This window comes from Magnolia sinica, chromosome 2 (assembly GCF_029962835.1).
Source record: "Magnolia sinica isolate HGM2019 chromosome 2, MsV1, whole genome shotgun sequence".
Classification (NCBI taxonomy): Eukaryota; Viridiplantae; Streptophyta; class Magnoliopsida; order Magnoliales; family Magnoliaceae; genus Magnolia; species Magnolia sinica.
Genome location: NC_080574.1, coordinates 1,135,018 through 1,156,562, shown reverse-complemented (window position 1 = coordinate 1,156,562; position 21,545 = coordinate 1,135,018). Strand labels below are relative to the sequence as shown.

Below are 21,545 nucleotides of genomic sequence, written 5' to 3'. Positions count from 1 at the left end.
GTGGACCTGATTGATACATCATACATCATCATCCCTTGTCGTATGCAGAGTTGCTCTACCGTATTTAGATTTCTTTCTACTCCAAATCTTCCTCATTTTTCTTCTGCATTCGACTGAATAGTTAGGCAGTTTCTACAACAACAGACCTTGCGGTCTGGTAGAGTACATCCGGCAGATAGGACCCAAAAGATTAATCTAACGAAATGCAACAATAAGTGTGGTTTCATAAAAAATCGTCAAGATTGAAAATTCATAGACCTTGGAATCAATGGCCTTCAAAGAAATTGTTAATGGTACGGTCCATAGTCAAGGGGGTAAAGGGTCAGAGATCCATCTTGTAAACCGGTTGGATAATCGAGTACAACCCTAGATCCAATTGCTACAGCTAAGTAGCTATGTAATGTAGGTAGTGTGCGCGAGTGCATAAAAAGAGGGTTGCTGGATGGTTTGGATAAGTAGAGATTTTGTTCATATATTTAAGGAGGCTAAAATCCACGCCTTCTTGTTTTTCCCCCGGCAATGGGCAAAATATCACCCCTTATAACGTCCTATTAGAGGAGATTACCTAAATGCCCTTAACCCAAGGGAAATTTACATTTTAAGAGTATTTCATCTTTAAGGAAAAATAAATAAATAAATAAAACACGTCATTGTCATCTAAGCCTTATCCCAATCAATCAGATTGGCTGCATGAATCTTGTTCCACCATGGCCAGATCTTTACCATAGGTTATCAAGTATTTACTTACTACCTCCAACCAACTGTTGGGCCTTTGCTTTTTTGGAGGCTTCAACTCGTACCAACTCACTACTATGTAGTGCAGTTCTTGGTCTCCATTGCACGTAACCAAACCATTTAAGTCCATTGGTGCTAATCTGAGGTTCCTTAGAATGCATTAATTTATGAGTCTATCCTTGTATTGCCATTCATCCATTTCAACCCCATCATTTCAGCCACATCTTATGAACATTTTTTACCAACAGCTCTTTCTATAGGATTTAAAATAAAAATAAAAATAAAAATAAAATAATTAATTTTAAAAGAGCGGGGACAATAGTTCACTGCAAGTCAATCTTGATTCACCGCGACCCCCTCCACCTATAACTTCCACAAAGCCTCTGTATGGCAGCGGTGGTGGTTAATATTCATGGACGAGAACCACTGTCTAGAAGTCACTTCATTTTGATAACCCAAACTGTCAGATCAGTGGCTTGCAACATGCAAAATGTTAAAACCTTTAAAACAAAAAACAAAAAACAAAGAACCAAAAAAAGGGGGACAAAAAGTTCATATTTTAGCAGCAAAAGATCTATTCATAGCCATCCATTCAGTTTCTAGTGCCAAACAAAGCTCATTTTGAATGGTGCCCTCTTCATGAAAAGTTCAGATCACAAACCACGAGCTGGGTGCATGGGAGGGACGCTGCAACTTTCCCATATCTCCCAATTGATTCCCATTGTTTAGAATAAGAATCCAGAGAAGTGCCTCACATCTGACAAGCACTTCAAGAAGCAAGAAAACATAGTTCAAAATATTATTATCTCATGAATGTATTTTGATCTGAGACTTACTAAGAAAAAGTAAAATAGAAAGTCTTTACCAATATATCAAAAATAGCACAGACAACAAGCGCCAATACATGATGATTAAGATAGAAGAATGGAAAGGAAGATCATGCAAGACAAACTGCTTGAGCATAAACACATGTGAAATATCACTCTCCTTCCCTGATCAAACTGCAAAAACTATGTAAATGAAACTCTCCTTCCCTGATCAAACTGGAAACAGTGGCCCATGGAGAGGAGTCCTTCAAAGCCTTTCAACAGACTACCCTCAATCGCACATGACAAACTGTTTGAGCGACCTAGCTGATTGTGTTTATTGACTTCCACGTGATCATCTGATGAGTTGGTCTCCTGGGAGGCCTGTTTATCAGCAACAGCAATCTGCCTGCTACGCTGGCATTTTGAGAAATGCTCTGATTTCATCGAGTTCCAAGAGTTCAGTGCTTCATTTCCATTGACGGCGGCAAGAGATTTCCTCTTCATACCAGGAAGCACTCTCAGTCCTGTAAAATAAAAATGACAAGATAACACAGATCACCAGCATGGTGTACTGTAATGGTTGTTATGTAACGGCAACAGTGGCAACTGTTATAGAGTTGTAACAGCCGTTGCAGAAAAAATGACCCATAATGGTCATCATGGGGCCACTACAAGCTTTTTCAGTGTTTTTTCTCTTCCTTTCTTTTTTTTTTTTTTAAAAAAAAGACCTTAACGGTCGTTACAGCCTGTATTCCATTGATACTGGTGTTATGGCCAAGGCTCTCTGAAGCAGTCAGGCATACCCTAAAATTTTGGCCGAATGCAAGAAACAGTTTTGTAAAAACCAATCCAAACTGGCAGATCCAACCAGACTTGACCTGAACTGAACACCTAAACCATTTGGTTTCATACTGAGGAACCACTGATGCCAATACCATCCAAAACTGGTCAAAACCAACGAAACCCAGTCTGAGCAGCTGGCTTTTTAAAACCACACAGCCTAGTGAACATCCCCCCAGCCTAGTGATAATCCAGTTATTTATATAGTATTTCAACTGCTAAAATTAACTAAAGATTCTAATGATTGAAAGATCAAGGTAGCAACGTTGACTTATAGAACATACCAGCATATGAACCAGGCATGCATGGTTGTGTTTCCATTTCACCACAATCACAAGAAATGTTCCGTGTGCTGCAACTGTTGGATTGAGTTATTCTGTACCTCAGTTCCAAAAGAAAAGAATGTAATATGAGCAAAGGCAATGAAACATCATTCAATGTTAAGCATGAATAGTGGTGGTGATTCTTCACATTAAAGAATGCAGTTGGTAAGGAAAAAAAAATGAAAAACCATGAGAGAGGATTAATTTCAATACGAAAGGCATGTCCATCAACTCAAACTAGCCCTTCTTTTATCTCCTTGTTAATGTTAAAATTGGGTTTTAGATTGATTTATTATTTGCATTACATAGGTGGAATTTTTTTTCTATTGTTACTAGGGGTATTTCTAGAATGAGAGAGAGAGAGGGGGGGGGGTCCAAACTCATACCCTCCCACCCTCTCTCTTACATGCTATTAAAGCAGTCTTGATCTTGATCCATCTTCTCTTAATTCCTTTTCTTCCCTCCTATGCTTCTTTTTTCTCATGTCTTGTGCTAAAGAATAATTTAAAAAAAAAAAAAAAAAAAACTATCATAAAAAACATAAGGTTTCATGTAATGTCTCGTGCATGATATGTTTGAGATTTATGTGAACATCACCCCTTGTGTGGCGTGAAGACGTGTGGGTTGATATCTCCAAAGCATTGTGTTCACTCCATGGGAAGTGTGCAAGGAAAGTGTTTGTGAGTTGTGCTAGGTCAGCCCATGTTTGTGCAAAGCGTATCGTACTCCTCTTTCCCTTGTTTTTAATGGAGGTGAAAAGTGATTTGAGAACCTTTTTTTTTTTTTTTTGAATCCAGTGATTTGAGAACTGGATTCATAAATCCATCTGATTTTAGGGGGCCAAATAACCTCTATTAAATTGAATGGAACAAATTATCTCCAATGGTCTAAATCAATTCAAGTGTTTGAAACAATCAAAGGCATATTAAATTATTTGACCACAGAGACACTGGATGAGAATCAATGAATCCAAGATAATGCTTAATTTGTGACCTAGTTTTAGAATAGCATGGAATCATCAATAAGTTCAAACATAATGTTTTTGGACACTGCAAAAGAAATATAGGATGCATTACGGGAGATGTATTTATCTGACAAAAACATCTCTTGTATGTATGCGAGAGATAAAACCCTAGGTGAATATTACTCAAAACTAAAATGGATGTGGGAAGAATTGAATGCCTATGGATTTAGACAAACAATGTCAGCAATGTGAAAAGTTTCAGTTAACTAATTTTTTATCCATGTTAAAACCTGAATAGAAGCCAGCTCCTGTGCAGATTTTAGGTGGTGTCATCCCTGAATGAGATCTATGCACGTCTCCAATGTGTATCTCTAGGGTTTACTTGCGGAACCAATGATAGCTTTGCTCTAATATCTTTCTTTGGACGAGGCAAATGTGGTAGTCATGGTGGTAGAGGTAATCAAGAAGCTCGTGGTGAAGTGGGACCTCTGCAGTGCTATGAATCATTCAGCTGAGAAGTCATGGGATCTTCATAGAAAGCAAGCATGGCGAATCAAGCATCTCATATTGGAGATAGTAGGTCTCATCCAGCTGGTTCCACTTCTACAGCAGAACCACCACGTACATCTAGAGAGATGGTTACTCTTACATAGTAAAAAACGTAATCTAGTTCCCTTTTCTCTAGTACACATTCAGATGTTTGGGGACTAGTTACAATTCCTAGTAGGACGGGGCATAAATACTTAGTTACATTCATTGAAGATTTTTCATGTATGACTTAGATTTATTTCATAAAAGAACAATTGAATTATTTTTTAATTTTAAGACCTTTTACATGGAGGTACAAAATCAATTTAATTCAAAGGTGCCTATATTTCCTTCCAATAATGCCAGGGAATATATGCCAGATTCCTTTCATTTGTATTTTTCCAAAATAGGTATAGCGCATCAAACTTCATGTGCACATAACCCACAACAAAAGTATACCAAAATGGGAAAATCGTCACTTGCTGGAAGTAACTCAAGCCTTATTACTTGACATGAATGTTCCCAAAAGTTTCTAGAGTGGTGCATTAATTACAGCATGCTTCTAGATAAATCGAATTTCCTCAACAATCTTAATGGCTAAGTCACCTCATGACATCTTACTTCCAGATGCTCCACCATTCTCTTTGCCTCCCAGAGTCTTTAAATGTATATGTTTTGTTCACTTGTTGGAGTCGGGCCATGATAAATTAGATCCTAGAGCCATCAAATATGTTTTTATCATATACTCTCGAACATAGAGGTTATTGTTGCTACAACCCCTCACTTCGCAAACAATATGTGTGCGCTGATATCGCTTTCTTCGATTCCACTCCATTCTTCTCAAATGACAATAAATCTCCTTATATGGGAGTTGTCCCTATACTTGTTGTAGGTGACGAAGACATTCATCTCCTACCACTATACCTTGGTTGAAAGTTTACTTGCGTTGAAAACGGACAGACAGTACAACCACTCATGATAAGCCATCTACCTTATCTTCTTTTGAGCCTTGTGATCCATCAGAGTCTCCAAACATGTCTGATATTCCTATCACCCTCAAGAAAGGTAAGCGTGCATGAACTGATCATCATATTTCGAAAGGTTGTCTCCCAACTTTCATAAATTCACTCTATCCTTGTCATCTTATTGTATTCCTAAGTTATATCAAGAAGTATCATTAAATGAGGGATGGAAGAAGTAGGCAACAGAAAAGAAATGACTGCTATTTATCAAAATGACATTGGGGAGCTCACTAGTCTACCTATAGCAAAAGGTATCATCGACTACAAATAGGTGTACACCGTTAAATTCCAATATGACGGTATGATTAAACAGTTAAAGGCTCGCCTGGTTGCTAAAGGATATACTCAGACACTTAGTGATGATTATACTGAAACATTCTCTAAGTTGCCAAATTGAATTTAATTCGTGTTATTTTCTCTATTGTTGTTAATTGTGGCCGGCCCCTCCTTCAACTAGATGTAAAAAATGTCTTTCTTCATGGTGATCTCACAGAAGAGGTATATGTGGAGCAACCATTCGGATTTGTTGCTCAAGGAGAGTCAAGCAAGGTGTGTAAATTCCGAGAGGTAATCTATGGTCTAAAGCAGCTATCACATGTATGGTTTGAAAAATTCAGTAAAGTTGTATTGAACTATGGCTTTGTTCGTAGCCATGTAGATCATTTTATCTTTATACGGAGAGGCATGATAGGCCTTATTGAGCTAGTAGTATATGTTGATGATATTGCTACTAGGTATAGTGTTAGATCAAATGAATTAATCTATCTTAATGAAAATATGCTTTGGATTTGTGCATAGAGATTCGTCTTCTTGGTTCTAAGCCAATAGATAAACCTATGGATCCAAATCAAAACTTACTAGTAATCAAAGGGAGGTACTTGAAGACCCAGGGAGGTATCAAAGATTGGTTGGTAAACTCATCTATTTATTCACAATGGAATCAAATGCCATTTTTTCTAACATGATTCTACACTCAAGAAATGTATGAAGGAAACTTATTAAAGGACTCTTATATGTTTTTTAAGGTAAATTTTTTGAAAGACAATAAATAAATAAATAAAGGAAAATGACAAGAATCCTTTATATCAAGATATGTATACCATATAAATCTTCTTGATTGATAATATCATGATATGTACTATTTTTTTTGGTACATGTTGATGGGAAATAGATGATTGATGAGTTTTTATTTTTTATTTTAAATCTTTTCTTATTTACTAATAATTTTTTATGTTATTATTTTTTATTTTTTAAAAAAAGAAATCATAAAAAAATCTTGCAATTTAAGATACTGATTTGCGATTATATACGATTCAAACCCTATTACGCGAGAGAGAGAGAGAGAGAGAGAGAGAGAGAGAGAGAGAGAGAGAGAGAGAGAAGATACCGATTTGCGATTATATACGATTCAAAAACCCTATTACGAGAGAGAGTATCATCATCATCATTTAAGCACTATCCCAATTAATTGGGGTTGGTTACATGAATCCCGTTCAGCCATTTCACTCTATCAAGGGCCAGACCTTGGAATTAGTATAAGTAAATATAAAATTGGAACTTTTGTCATCAAGCCACTGGTTGACATGCCAGTTAAGCTTGCTTCCCCCTTTGCCAGAGGTTGTGGGTTCAATTCCCCATGTTTTATACCTTAAGTTCCCAAGACTGATTTTGCTGTGGCGAGTTGCGTCGAATTGACTTGATGAGTCTTCCTGAGTCTCGATCGGGTCAGGCCCAAGATTGATTTTCCAAGTGAACCTGGCTCAAAATCTCATCGAGTCAAGTTGACTAAACTGAGTTTTGAGTCAAGTCAGCAAATTTTAGATTTATGATACCAACCATGACAATCTCACAATAAGTGTTATGTCAAAGTCAATCTATGCTCGGGTGGTAGACTCTCAGGAGTTTCAACTCCCGGTCAAGGGTTCGAGTGCCCATAGGTGGTGAAATTCCACTAGCGTGAGTGTGTGGGGTGTGTGCGCGTGTGTAAAAAAAAAATTAAAAAAAAATCTATGCGAAATTCTTGAAAATCTAATATATCAAAACAAGCAGCAGCTGCAATGATGAAGATCTTCTGAATGAATAGCAGTCTATGACAGAGGATAAACTTCAAGGGAGGATAATTTCAAGATGAAAGCCATGTCTATCAGCTCTATCTCTGAATACCAACTATGATGATCTCACAGCAACCGTATATCAAAGCCAATCTAAGCCAGCTCTTTTAAAATCTAAAATATCAAAATAAGCGATAGCTGCAATCATGAAGATCGCCACAATAAAAGCAGTCAATAACAGTGCATGGTAATGCTTTGAGAACTTCTAATAAATGAATTTCAATTACAAAAACAATTCATGGATAAAAGCTACAGATCGCATAAAGCATGTAATGTGGAAGATAACAAACCTGTACATATGCTCAACAAATTCATCAATGAGAATAGGCCAAGCACCTGAAAAGGGGGACAAAGGCGCAAACACTTTTATGATAGCATAAAAATTCATGAAAGCCTATTTTCTAGCAGCATATTCTTAACTCAAGCCATTCATGTGCCAGTTCTGATAATTATTTTTTTTAAAAATGCAAGGAAAAGGAACTTCTGTTTTGTAAGAGAAGCATCCTAGTTATTAATAACTTTAATTCATGTGGCATCCAAGGGATTTCAACTCTCCCATCTGATGGCTCCTTTACCAACTTTTCCATAATGGTTTTGAGTCCAGTTGACTACAGGATCTCTAATTACTATCATTGAGCATATCTTCGTGGGATGTTATGTATAGAAAAATCTTTCAATTCAAGCAATTTTACGACATACAGTAACATGGATTCACTAATAGACCAATGACAGCCAAATCAGCACAATCCAATTCAAGCAATCATGATTTTACTATTGATTACACAGGGAAAATGGCCATAGCACTGCCATTTGAACCAGCCAAAAGATTATCAGAAAATCATATATTAGTCTTTCACTTGTTGGCTACAACTATCCTTGTTGTTTGCCACCTCAAAATTGTAGAGATATCATAGATGTTTGTCTTTTGCACCATGTTCATTGAAGGACGGAAATCTAATAAACTGTGGCCACGTTTGGTGAGAAGTTACAGAAGTCTATGGTCTATGACTCTGCAATCTAGTTTTATTCTTTATGTGAATCTATAAGAAACTAAACATGGAGAGAGTAGCTTTAAGATCTTGATTCCATGTCAGTTCAAGGCTAGATGATGTTTCCAAATCCCAAACCTAATGTGTGCATGTTCCACATGTAAATTTATAAGATGGGTGCATACCTTTAGGGTCATATCCTTCAAGATCCTCATGTATGCATCTGCTAAACGGTAGAAGTTGTTGCCAAGTGTCCTCAGAAATATTATGCCGATGATGTTTCTAAATACAACTCAATAGATTAGTAACGATGAGAAACCAACAATAGATTCATCACTTTAGAAAAAGGAATTGGATTTGTGACGTGCGAGCCCTTCTCCAAAATTCATCAAGGGCATGTTTGTTGCACCAATTACCATAGTAATGTAAAGGAAATGTGCAATGATTACAAATTATTTTACCTATCTCCTGATAACATCTGCATTTGACCACCAATTCCTGTGTTTGGTTTACACGATGGTAAAATTGTAATGATGACACTTTTAAGTTATTTTAATATCAAATTATCACCAAAATGCACTGATATCACTGTTTGGATTGGAGATTTTCATAGCGAGTCCCTGAAAAGTGCAATTATTACAAATTACTTGTCTCCTTTAATGCAGGGGCATTTTCACATCAGGCTCGAGTGGGGTCGCCTATGGGATGCAGGGGCACACTCGAGGTGGGCAGAGCCCACGGAGGAGGTCTTGTGTTCGAGACTCCTCACTGGGGGTGATTAATACGCATTTCATACCGGGCTCAAGTGGGGTAGCCTGTGGGATGCGGGGACACACTCGGAGAGGGCGGCCCGTGTGAGGCAGTACCCATGTGATTTAGGGCCCACGAGGGGAGTTCAGCCAAGGTCCTAACCCATGAGATGTGGGGCCTGGGCTATGAGATAAAGGGATTAATTCACCATACTCTTAACAGTTCGAGCTTTTAGAGCAACTGGTTAATTGTCCTGCATCAAATTGGTATCAAAGAGGGAGGTCTCATGTTCGAGACTCCTCACCAAGGGTGATTAATGCAGGGGCATTTTCACACTAGGCTCGAGTAAGGTTGCCTGTGGGATGCAGGGGCACACTCGGGGTGGGCGGGGCCCACGGGGGAGGTCTCGTGCTCAAGACTCCTCACCGGGGGTGATTAATGCGCATTTCACACCGGGCTCGAGTGGGGTAGCTTGCGGGATGCGGGGACACACTCGGGGTGGGCGGTACCCATGTGATTTGGGGCCCATGAGGGGGGTTTAGCCGAGGTCATAACCCATGAGATGTAGGGCATGGGCTATGAGATAAAGGGATTAATTCGCCATACTCTAACAGTTCGAGCTTTTAGAGCAACTATTTAATTGTCCTGCATCATCCTTAATACATTTGCTTTGACCAACGATTCCCGTGTTGGTTTGGCAGTGGCAAAATCATAATGATGATACATTTCCTTTACATTGCTGAAGTAATTAGGAAAACAAATAGGCACCAAAGTAAATTCTCATTTGAATGCAACAAAGACAAGTGCAACATTGAAATGAACAATTATAAAAAGAAAGAGAAAAAAACACAAACGAAAAGCGACTTAAGGTAGGTAGTTGCCCAGAATTATCGATGCATAGGCTTATTAAAGTGGAACAGACATTGTTTGGGTGGAGGCATGCTACAAATCTGCAATATAAAGATCCACTTTCAACAGTCCCACTCTTGCCCTGATGACTGGGGACTGGTGAGAGACATTTAATATTATTTAGAAGTGAATTCCCTCAGTTCAGAGATAGTTGCCCAGAATCAACACATATGCAATGACAAGACTTTTACGCAGATCAATGTGCTAAAGGCAGACACAATAGAAGATTAGGACACCACACAAATTTTCAAGTGAAAAAACAACCAACAGAACAAATTGTGGGGAATGCACAAGATGGTTATGCAAAAAAGGGATCCATACCTAGGGAAGTTAACATGATAGGTGTTCTTACACCCACATCACTGGCATTTAGCAGCACATATACGGAGGGTAACTTCCTGGAGTGGATTACGTAGCAAAAAATATGGTAACAATGAAATAACTTGATTCCAAGGTCAAGGACTAGAACAGCCCATCAGAAATCTTAAGAATCCAATTGCCTCATTATATGCAGATCCACAAAGTTGCTGCAGTAAAAATTGTAAAAATAAAAATTCAACAACATAATAAGGTACTCCCTACCTTTTTATTCTAAAGGATAAAGTACCAACTACTGATTCAGGTGTACATAAGAACAGGGAACTAAACTGTCAACTGTCAGTCAGGTTTGAGACAGACTGAAAGAAGAGTAAAAGATACAATTTAGACGAGTATCGCATGGAAAAGGTTACCAAGATCAACGAAGCTATGGCTCATTACTATATTAATAAATTCTATCTCAACATTTTTTTATTGGTTGTACCTAGTGTTCCAAATATCAGCAATATTATCGATAATGTCGTCAATATTATCGGTATATCGCCAAGTCAGCGATACCAAAATTGCTGGCAGTTTAAAATATTCCAAATATTGCCCATATTTTCAATGTTATCACCGATACTATCGATATCAATGATATTTTGAAATAATCTCTAATAATAGTTCCCTAGTATTGGCAATACTAACAATGATATCCCCAATGCCATCAAAATTCGGATACTATGGAAACATCCGCAAATAGGTGAAAATTGTCAAAAATTAGGAAAATTTTCCAAAAACCCAAAAATCTTTTTTTTTTTTTTTTTTTTTTGGTTTGTGGGGGGGGGGGGGGGAGGGGGGTGGAGTTTGTTCCTTAGGTGCTTGGTGTGTCGTAACGGCCATTATGGGGCTGTAAAGACTGTTATGTAAAGGTAACGGTGGCAACTGTAACACATTATGGGGTCGTAGAGACCATAACAGCGATTACAGGAAATATGACCCGTAGCGGCTGTTATAGCACTTGTAACAGCCCATTACACCATCCCGTAAAGGACATAACGGCCCCATAAAGGTTCATTATGGGACCGGTACAGGTTTTTTTGGTTTATTTTTTCAATTAAAAGAGAGAGAGAGAGAGAGAGAGAGAGAGAGAGAGAGAGAGAGAGAGAGAGACTATAACGGCCATTACAAGAGCCATAACGGTCGCTATAGCCCATATTATAAAGGTAACAATGGTGACCGTTACAACCACCGTTACTGTTATGAAATACCTTGCTTAGGTGATTTCAATCATTCTTGGTTTTATTTAAATTGATGTTTGGATGTGAGGAGAAATCTCAACTCGAAACAGACGAACCAAAACTCAAAGGTAACGGAAAATCATAGAAACTTCAAAAAAAAAAAAAATTTAAAATAAATAAATAATAATAATAATAATAATACTAAAATCTTCTTTTCATTATGAGTTCCTAATTTTACCCTCTTTAAATTGAAAAATGAGATCCTAATTTTACCTTTTTTATATTGAAAAATGTGTTTTTCACTGTTAATTAACGTCGAAGGTTTATATATTAAATAGTGTTATCTGATCTATTGATTGGCTACAAAATTTATATATTTATTTTATAATGATTTTTTCAACAACACATGGTTATAAAATGGAATGAAAATCTACATTTTTTTAAAGGAACTGAAAATTTTAGTAAGCAAAACATAATGAAAATCAAAGGCGAGAGAGACAGCTATATCCCAACTTAGGGGGGGGGGGGGGATGAAATCATTACAGGCCTTTAAAAGGAGACCCACCCATGAGGTGTATCTTAACCCAACCACCTCCAACACTGAACTACTCTAATTCCGGAAGCACCAACTATTCCTCTCCCCCCAAATAGCCCATAAAATCACCAACAAGACGAGCAGACACACCACCCCTTTTCCCAATGTTTCCCTCAAACAATGATATCTTTCTAAGTATTGGCATTACCAATACATGTTTCCATATCCCCAGTCATCAATGCATCTAATGATACTGATATTCTGAACACTATTTGTACCTCGACGAATTCACACCATTGGTTAAGAAGTCGAAACCTTCCTGTCAAAACTAATCTCCACACAGCTACAGCCCTTCTTACACCTGGAAAGAATCCCATAAAGAACAAGAAGTCAAGATATCTGATGGAGAATAATAGCATTACATAGTTTAAAAAGCAACATGGGATACAAAAGATGGTTGTTAAAGGATTATATTAAACTAAGGTAAGACAAAATGGACTTACCGATGTTCTTTTGCCCATTTTCACGGCAAATGAAAAACACAAACCCATAGAAACATGTGAATGAATGAGAATCTACCTATAAAAGAATTGTCAACAATGACAATTGTCACTTACAAAGACATAACAATCACATCACTAGTGATAAAAGTAGCAAACAAAGAACCTTGTCAATAGCACAAAAGCTTATTATGAAACAAAAATCAAGAGCACTTTAGAAAACCCATATAACATAAAAAAGATAGTGACTCACAGTCAAGTTTAGGAGTGACATGAGCTTGGAAAGGTCGTCAAAAATCACACTCCTGTCACTAGAAAAATTACATTTCTTAATATGGTAGCCAAAATAGGAAATGGCAAGGTTAATTTCTGTGGCCAAGTGCCATTACTTTCTAGTTAGCTATATGAAAAGGGTTCTTGGTAAAGACCTGTAGCAATCAAGAATTTAAGTTCTATCTCATTGACAGTTTGAATCAAGAAGAAAACAGTTATAGAAGAACACAAATGTGACTAAGTGAGTATCACTTTTCAAAACCCAATTCATGCATTTGGTCCATAGACTCATAGACCGACCCACCAAACTCTTTATATGTAACTTGAGAACACTTCTTTTAACAAAGGGTATGATGGGTGTATTGAACTCATTGTACCCTTTATAAAAGAAGCAGCTAAAATCAGCTAACCAGGCATTGGTCCATAGAATTAGGCTGGTTTGGGATCATTGAAAATTGGTATAAGCCACCACATACACATTGTGAAAAAGGCAACCAAAAGTTAATGGAGTTTCCATAGGTTGCAATGCAAACAAAAGAGCTTCAAATTAGTATGAAATCCATGATGGACAAAGTGGAGCTTAGAATTATCCAGCAAAATTTGCAAGAATGGGAAAGCGGAAAAGATGAATTGCACCAAGTATATGTACACATAAATGTTACGGATCATCATTCATTAGTTTGCCTCATTAGTCTGTGTATAACTTCAAATTATATTTCACATGGGTTGTTTAAGGAGAGGGATTCTTTAGTTGTCCTTGGGAACTTGAGATTGGACTCACCAGCCTCTGGTCAAGGGAGAGTTATGAGCCATGGATCTCAGTCAAGGTATTCAATAACGATAACGGTGGTCGTTACGAAACAGGCTGTAGAGGCCGTTGCAGCCCCTGTAATGGCTGTTTATAATAAAAATAAAAATAAATAACTGTGTCAGCCATGTAATGGGTCATTACAGGCCATTTTTCTATAACAGCCATTATGGCCCCGTAAAGTGTAACAGGTCCTACCATTAATGTTATCTTAGTACCTTGTTTTTACATTACCACTTACCATATTCTAAGACAAATGTGGTTCTTCTTATGTGGTCATCCTATGTGAGAGGATTGATGACAAGGGAAGGTGATGAGGACATCACGTCATGTACACTCTTACGAACATATCATAGGAAGAGGCGGGCTGCACCAATTTCCCTGTGGCTAGGCGAGTACTCGTGATCGTGCTGATGACCCCATGTGCATGTGCAAGCATCTGGAAGACCCTCACTTGGAAAATGCACATGAGATGCTTTATGGAGTAATCTAGACCGTTGGATCGGAGGGACGCGACGATCGGGCCATTGAATCGCATGGATCACATGATCAGGCCATTAATCATTGATCGTCCACATCAGTTTTAGACTTCATCATATTTTATGATTTAGTTTTTGATTATTTTATATTTGGACATATTATGAGTGTTTTATTTGATTTTATTTAGACTAAGGCTATTTTCATAAAAATTCACAAGATAGGGGATTTTTGTAATTTTTGAAACTTCTTGGATCTATAAAAAGAGAGGGGCATATGACCTCTCTCCCATTAGATTTTGTGATTTTAAAGAGAGAGAGAGAGAGAGAGAGAGAGAGAGAGAGAGAGACTTTTACTTTCTTCTCCCATCTTCATGCGATTTGGAAGGAAGATTGGTGCGAGGCTAATCTTCATCAACAGACGTGCGAGGTCTCCATCTATCTCCACACCATATTCTCTTTTCTTCCCCATCCAAGTATTTTCTTCAGGTTCTTCATTCTCCCCATCACAGATCTTTGACTTCTCCCAAACCCAACCTTCCCATACATATCCACAATCCAAACCCTAACCGACCTAAACCCATCCTCCCACGCCACATGTGTGGTCGTACAGCCACACGTGTGTATCCCACTTCTCCCTTTTTTCCCACCATCATTACATCAAAACCCCTTTCTCCCATCCCCAAAACCCTAACCTTAAATCTAAAATTCTTAATTTTCCTACTTTTCCAAATTGCCCAAACCCTAATTTTCACCCTAGGTTGTATTAGGTTTCATATTTTGAAATAGACTATATCCTATACTAATTGGATATCCCTACATCCATTAGATCCTAGTTTCTTTTTATTTAATGATCTTGAGTTACGATGTTAGTAGCTTAGGCTAGGATTATGCATGGTTTTCTTTGGATTTTCATGATATTTGTGATGATTATAGCGATGTTTGTATTTTTTTTTTTTTGTTAAATATCTTAATTCGGCTATTTGATCTTACATGTTACTCAGTTCATGCATCAGTTCTGCATTAGAAGGTCAACAGAAACAAGCTTGAGAATGAAATGGTGCCTTTGCCCTACCCCACATGGGAGCGAACATGTCCATGGATATGGGATCCTATGATTGGACGGTTGGATACTCGCATTGGCAAATCCCTTTAAGTCTCTAGACCAAGAGACCCATCATGCTTTGGACTAGATCGACTTTTGTGTGTGTACTAGCTTTAAGTCTTTGACTAATTCTTAGACATGAGGGTATTTGTAGAGTCCAAGGTCTTGGTGTCATGTGCTTTGGCTCACTTTACAAGATTATTCAAATGTCCAACATGTGAGTGCATGTAGTAAAGTCCGGTTGAGGCACACATGATCCAATATGGGATTCGTTTGATAATGTAGGGGCATTTTCACACCGTGCTCGAGTGGGATAGCCTATGGGATGCAAGGACACACTCAGGGTGGGTAGCCCGTGTGAAGCAGGACTCATGTGAAGTGGGGCCCAAGAGGGGGTTCGGCCGAGGTCCTAACCCATGCGATGTGAGGCCTAGGCTATGAGATAAAGGAATTGATTTGTCACTCTCCATCAGTTCGAGCTTTTAGAGCAAGTGGCTAATTGTTCTACATCAAAGTGCTATCAGAGCGGGAAGTCTCGTGTTCGAGACTCCTCACCAGGGGTGATTAATGCAGGGGCATTTTCACACCGGGCTCGAGTGGGGTAGCCTATGGGATGTGGGAACACATTCAGGATGGGTAGCCCGTGTGAAGCGGAACCCATGTGAAGTGGGCCCCACAAGAGGGTTCGGCCAAGGTCTTAACCCATGCAATGTGGGGCCTGGCCTATGAGATAAATGGATTGATTCGCCACTCTCTATCAGTTTGAGCTTTTAGAGCAAGTGACAAATTGTTCTGCTGCATCACTTGGTCACTTGGGAAATTAATAGTGGACTGAACTTATGGTTTGGGTCATTTGTCAAGTGTCTTTTAAATTGGTCAGCATCCAAAGTTTTCTAATGGCTAGCCGAAGTTTTTCAACCGCTATTTTTTAGTTTTAATTGTTGATTTGTTTTAAATCAAGCTTGATGGACATCCATTGGTCAAGATCTGTTGATCCATCCTATGGACTTTCATGGGATATTGAGCCTAGAATGATAGTTAAGAGATTTGGTTAATTTGGATACGTGGTTAAGAAGAATTACAAACTTTTGATATAGTAAGGCATGCAAAAGATTGTAGGGTCGTGGTGCACCATAACCTCTCTCTCACCGTAACCCTAACTCCTTGTTTATAGATCCTTTTTTGCGTCTCCATGGAAGAAAACCAAAGGCTAGTCATTTTAGAATCTTTCGGGGGATATTGAGCCTGGAATGATAGTTAAGAGATTTGGTTAATTTGGATACGTGGTTAGGAAGAATTACAAACTTTTGATATAGTAAGGCATGCGGAAGATTGTAGGGTGGTGGTGCACCATAACCTCTCTCTCACCGTAACCCTAACTCCTTGTTTATAGATCCTTTTTTGCATCTCCATGGAAGAAAACCAAAGGCTAGTCATTTTAGAATCTTTCGGTCTCAATCAGCCAGCCACAGGCAAGCATTAATTAAAAAATGAAAACGATACGAGGCTACGACTTTAGTTGGACAGACAAACAAAAAGAAATGAAGTGACTTAGACAAATCTTTTTTGTCAATAACCTCGGACCAATCAATTGAATATTGATTAATACGTAATCAATCGACTACCAAACTGAACTAAGAGTACTTTCTTTCGACGGGGGGGGACCACCCTCTAACTCCTAAGTATTCCTCTGACATTCGTTGGGCTTCCCTCTGCGGGAACCAACGTCCCTATGCCAGAGGGATTAGGAGTGAGAGCCTTTAGACGTCCCAAGACCCCTTGGGTGTCACCACCAAAGAGAAAAAAGAGAGAATGGAGAAGAGAGATAGAGACAGAGAGAGAGCATCATTTCCCCTCCCTTCTTCCACATGTCCATGTGTGGGGTCCACTATGGATGGCTCTCGTGTGCCCGTCTAGTCCTACCATAGATTGGCATGTTGGCTCTCATCCTTCTACTCCATTCAGGACAAATTGATGAGAAACCTACTTTTGAAGAATCGGCATTGAGACATCGTCAAATTTAGCATCATCAATCAAAGAGGTAATCTACTAATAGAATTCCAATGTTTATGTTTCTAGAAACTTGATAACATCTATATGGGGATCATAGAGTTGAAACTAATTAAATCTTGATTTTTTAAACTTTTGTTTTTCTGCTACATTTCAAAAATCCTAACAATTAATACATGCATGCATATTGCATACATAATACGTGTATGTATATATATATATATATATATATATATATATATATATATATATATATATATATATATATATAGTTTTGCATAAAATTGTTAAGAAGAATTCATATACCTTGATTGTCCTCTTGAGTCAACCAACTTTGAAAGCAGAGCCAATTCCTCTTTTGATTTTGCATGTTCATTTATTGATATAATCTCTGTATTAAGAAAATTAGGATACTAAAATATCAATGACAAGAGCACACACAATTCATTCATAACACGAGTAAATGAAATAAAAGTGTCCACCTACCTTATAAGCAACTATGAGGATATTGGAAAAGGAAACAAATGGATTTTTTTTCCTCAAATTGGAAATTAGTAATGTAGTGTCCAGAGAGGACCTAACTACCCCATAAAGTGCGTAATAAACTTCAAGACATTAAAAAACTCCACTACAGGCTGGGTTTCAAATTAATAAGAAAGTAACTCATAAGGAAAGGATTTTATTAGGTTCTAAGCTCATCATCATTACAATCCTTATCATCATCCTATACTTTTACCAGCTACTTGAGGCCTGCTTTACAAATCTTGTTTCATTGTCATAATATAAATGAAAAAATATTTGACAATTGATAATAGCAACAAGATCATTATAACTTGCACCCCTTTTCAAAGAAGTTCAATCAAGGAATGTTATCCAATAGTTATAACCCAAGGGCTAATATAAGTAACCATTGACTAAGGGTCCATGCCCAACTGAGCTCAATTACGTTCATATAGAAAAAAATGACCTAAAGTGGAGGTTACACTATTTCAATTCTGGTTAAGACTTAAGTAGAGACTAGTTCCTTGTTACAAATAGAGTGAGTGATATCCAAAAGGGCCATTTCTTCTTCTTTCTTCTTCTTCTTCTTCAAAGATAATGGGGAAAAAATTATTAAAGAAGGCCGAAATGGTGAGAAAATTACAAGCCTAAAAAGGAAAAGAAAAATCTTTCAAAATATCTATACAATGAGCCAATTGTATAACATAAAGCATCCTTTTCTAATGACCCACTCCAAATTATTGTATTTGTTTTGAAAACATCACTCGTTTTTCTCACCCCAAAAGTGGCCATGTCCAAGTTTACCAAATTGAAAAAGGGAAATGGGTTGCTCAAATACATCCCGACGTACTGCAATAAGATACGTCGGGATTTTAGCCTTTAAATCTGGGCCATCTTCCTTTTTTTGAAAGATAAAAAGTTAATAACCAATGCACATCCAGGGAATTGAAGAATCTGGGCCATCTTCCCAATGTTCCAAACCATTTATATGATGAGTCTTACTCAATATGGCGGAAAGTAAACAAATAAAATCTCTCACTTGGATTATTTCAACGCTTTAATAATTTAGCTCTTTTTCTTTGAACATGAAAGGTTGCTATAACCTTTGTATAATCACCTGGTTTAAATTGGAGCATTTTTTCAGGCATCCCGCACCAAGCCAAGGTCTATCAAGTAAACAGTTTGAGTCATTGAAAAAAAAAAACCTAAATCTAACGGCTAGAATTCCGATGTATCTTATTGCAATACAGATGGATGTATGATTGAATCACACCCTAAAGAGGGGAAGGAAAAAGATGCTGGGGCATGAAAGTGACAGGGAAGGGTCAATGGCCAACTAAAGCAATGCTGCAATGTGGAGTTAAGTGAACTGAGCTAAGTACACTTTTTAGCACTTGTCACTCAGATCGCACCAAGGCATGTATGCAAGATCCAAGCCATCCATCAGGCGGATCCCACTGGGTGGGTGCATCATGTCATAATTGATGCTGATCTGATCATGATATGGCAATATGCATTTGTAGTATTTTGATCATCTCTCTTGACTGTTCATTTATTTTATGTGTATGGCCCATCTGATAATCAGAACGACTGAATTTTTGAAATGCCACATCTACACATTAGACCCTAGCTGACGAGCAGCTGGGATCTCTCAGGTGCCATGTCCCCATGTCTGAGAAACAACTGCCAAAAGAATGTATCGCTTGAGCTCACTAAGCATTCCCCATGCCATTTTTGTCCAAGGATGCGTTTGGTTGCCCCAATTTCATGATATTGCTTGCTTAATCAGTCTAATTTGGTGCAAATTTTCAAGAAATTTGGTGCAAATTTTCATGAAATTTGGTTCAACCAAACACACCCTAATACTGAATGCAGATGGCATTCGCGAGCACGAAATTCACCTTCAATGTACTAATTTCAACACTCTTGAATGAGAAAGATCTCAAAACAGCATCTAAGATAGAATACAACAGCCAAGGAATTATAAATATTGCGATCTCAATATCGAAAGAATTGCAAAAATGATGGAACCCTCACAGAAATTGAACTTCTTCTCCTCAAAACAAAATATATCCTATATTGGCAGAGAATGAGGAATCTGCGTACCGCAATATCGAGTGTAGATGTCGACCAGATTCGAGCCAGGAGAGTCCATCGATGGTTGAAATCCAGCTCGGAAAAGCTAGGGGTTTTTTATTTTTTATCAATTAAAGAAACAAAAACCCTAGCTTAGAGGGAAGAGCTCTCTCCCTCTCTCCCTTTCCTTCTTCTTCCGTATTTTATAGTGACGGTGGAACGAGTGTTTCAAGAGCTCGACCCGGTTCGCCGCTCCAACTGGAATCTCACCAACGAGAGAAGTGCGACACGGCTACGGAAGGCACTTTCCTGTGACACTTATCTGCATGAGGCCCATAGCGACGTCTATGTGAAATCCATTCCGTCCATCAGTTTCTACAGCTCGTTTTGTGCTATAATATAAAAAATGATTCAATTCCAAAGATCAAGTGGGACACGCTGTAGGAAACAGTGGGAATTGACGGCCTACCATTGAAACTATCGTGGGTGACCGTGATGTTTATATTCCATCCAAACTGTTCATGAGGTTATTCCCACCACGATTAATGGAAAAAACAAATATTATCCTGATCCAAAGCTTCGTTGGCCTTCACGAAGGTCTCAATTTTGGGTGTTCAATCCCCATTTCGTATGGAGTTGCGTAATTGAGTTTTGGATCAACCTCATTTTTGGGGTTAGGAATACCATGTTAGCCGACGTTACAGGAAAGTCGCGTGCTTTCCCACTTACCCACAGGTGTATGAGGGACGATATGATATCTTTAGCAAGTGGGCCCACCGTGCACGTGCCGTGCCTCAAAGCCACCACATCTGATCGGATACGAGACGTGAGTAAAAAATGAAGGGCCATGAAGGATTGCTTCAAACGTGCATGCGCGGCCAACTGATCCCTGTCCTATTTTGTGTCGGCACCTAGCGAACGCATCGTGAACCACCGAGGTGACCCTCCTAACGGATGATCTAGATCGCACTGATACGCCAAGGGGTCGTTTGGTACCATGGATTCAAGGGATTTGAGGGGATTTCTAGGGTTTCAAATCCCAGGTTTTGAAATCTAAGGTGAGACTTGAGTTGCATCTAAAATTATTCCCATAATTGCATGTGTAACATGTGTATCAGTGGACTATTAATATATTGGACATGTAGCCCATTAATGATATCCTAAAATAATTAGATTATAAATTTTATCACTATAATTACTTTAGAGTATATGATGCATCGTCAAAACATTGTCCATGTAAATTAACAGTTAAAAATCATTGATTAGTCACTCGGACTTAATCTTGTGCTTGTGGCACATCCGAGAATTGAAATTTCATCATTTTTTGGCAAGTTATATATTTCAGCGGGCTTCTTACAATTATTGTTTCAAAAATTATATAAGTTCACTAATTAGATATATTAATGTTGATTTAGTAATTAAATTTAAATCCCTACAAATATATTATGAATAGCTACTTTTGGATTAAATTTGATTCCCAATATAGGGTGCCAAGCACAACAAAAGGATTTTAAATCCAGGGGGTTTCAAATCCACGCTCCCAAACAGGCCCTAAATGGTAGAGGCAGATTCCCAACAAAGCCCTTTCGCAAGACTTGATGTAGAGCGGGTCGCGGACAATTTCATGGCCAAGATGGATCAGAAAAGGCCTGATCGACGACAGAAGTGATCCGGACCATTGGAACTTAGATTGGGCGTATCTCGCAATCCGGAATGAGTTACCTGATGTAAAATATATGATTT

At 38.2% G+C, this 21,545-nt stretch overlaps 1 protein-coding gene across 6 annotated transcripts; it reads right to left on the bottom strand.

Annotated features, from left to right (window-relative positions):
• Positions 1-1,503: 1,503 nt before the first annotated feature.
• Positions 1,504-20,182, bottom strand: LOC131231232 (defective in cullin neddylation protein AAR3-like). 6 transcript variants are annotated; one of them, XM_058227366.1, is made up of 9 exons: positions 19,833-20,135; positions 17,532-17,616; positions 12,807-12,864; positions 12,557-12,632; positions 12,332-12,414; positions 8,507-8,603; positions 7,629-7,668; positions 2,669-2,766; positions 1,504-2,068 (listed from the first exon to the last, which is right to left on the bottom strand). In XM_058227366.1, the coding sequence occupies exons 1-9, from the start codon at positions 19,879-19,881 to the stop codon at positions 1,746-1,748; spliced, it is 909 nt and encodes a 302-aa protein (XP_058083349.1). In that variant the 5' UTR covers positions 19,882-20,135; the 3' UTR covers positions 1,504-1,745. The 6 variants fall into 6 exon arrangements, with proteins under 6 accessions (XP_058083349.1, XP_058083357.1, XP_058083364.1 ...); XM_058227374.1 differs by having other exon boundaries at positions 12,807-12,858; positions 19,833-20,133; XM_058227396.1 differs by lacking the exons at positions 1,504-2,068; positions 2,669-2,766 and adding an exon at positions 6,666-7,470 and having other exon boundaries at positions 7,623-7,668; positions 19,833-20,182.
• Between the last annotated feature and the right edge of the window lie 1,363 nt (positions 20,183-21,545).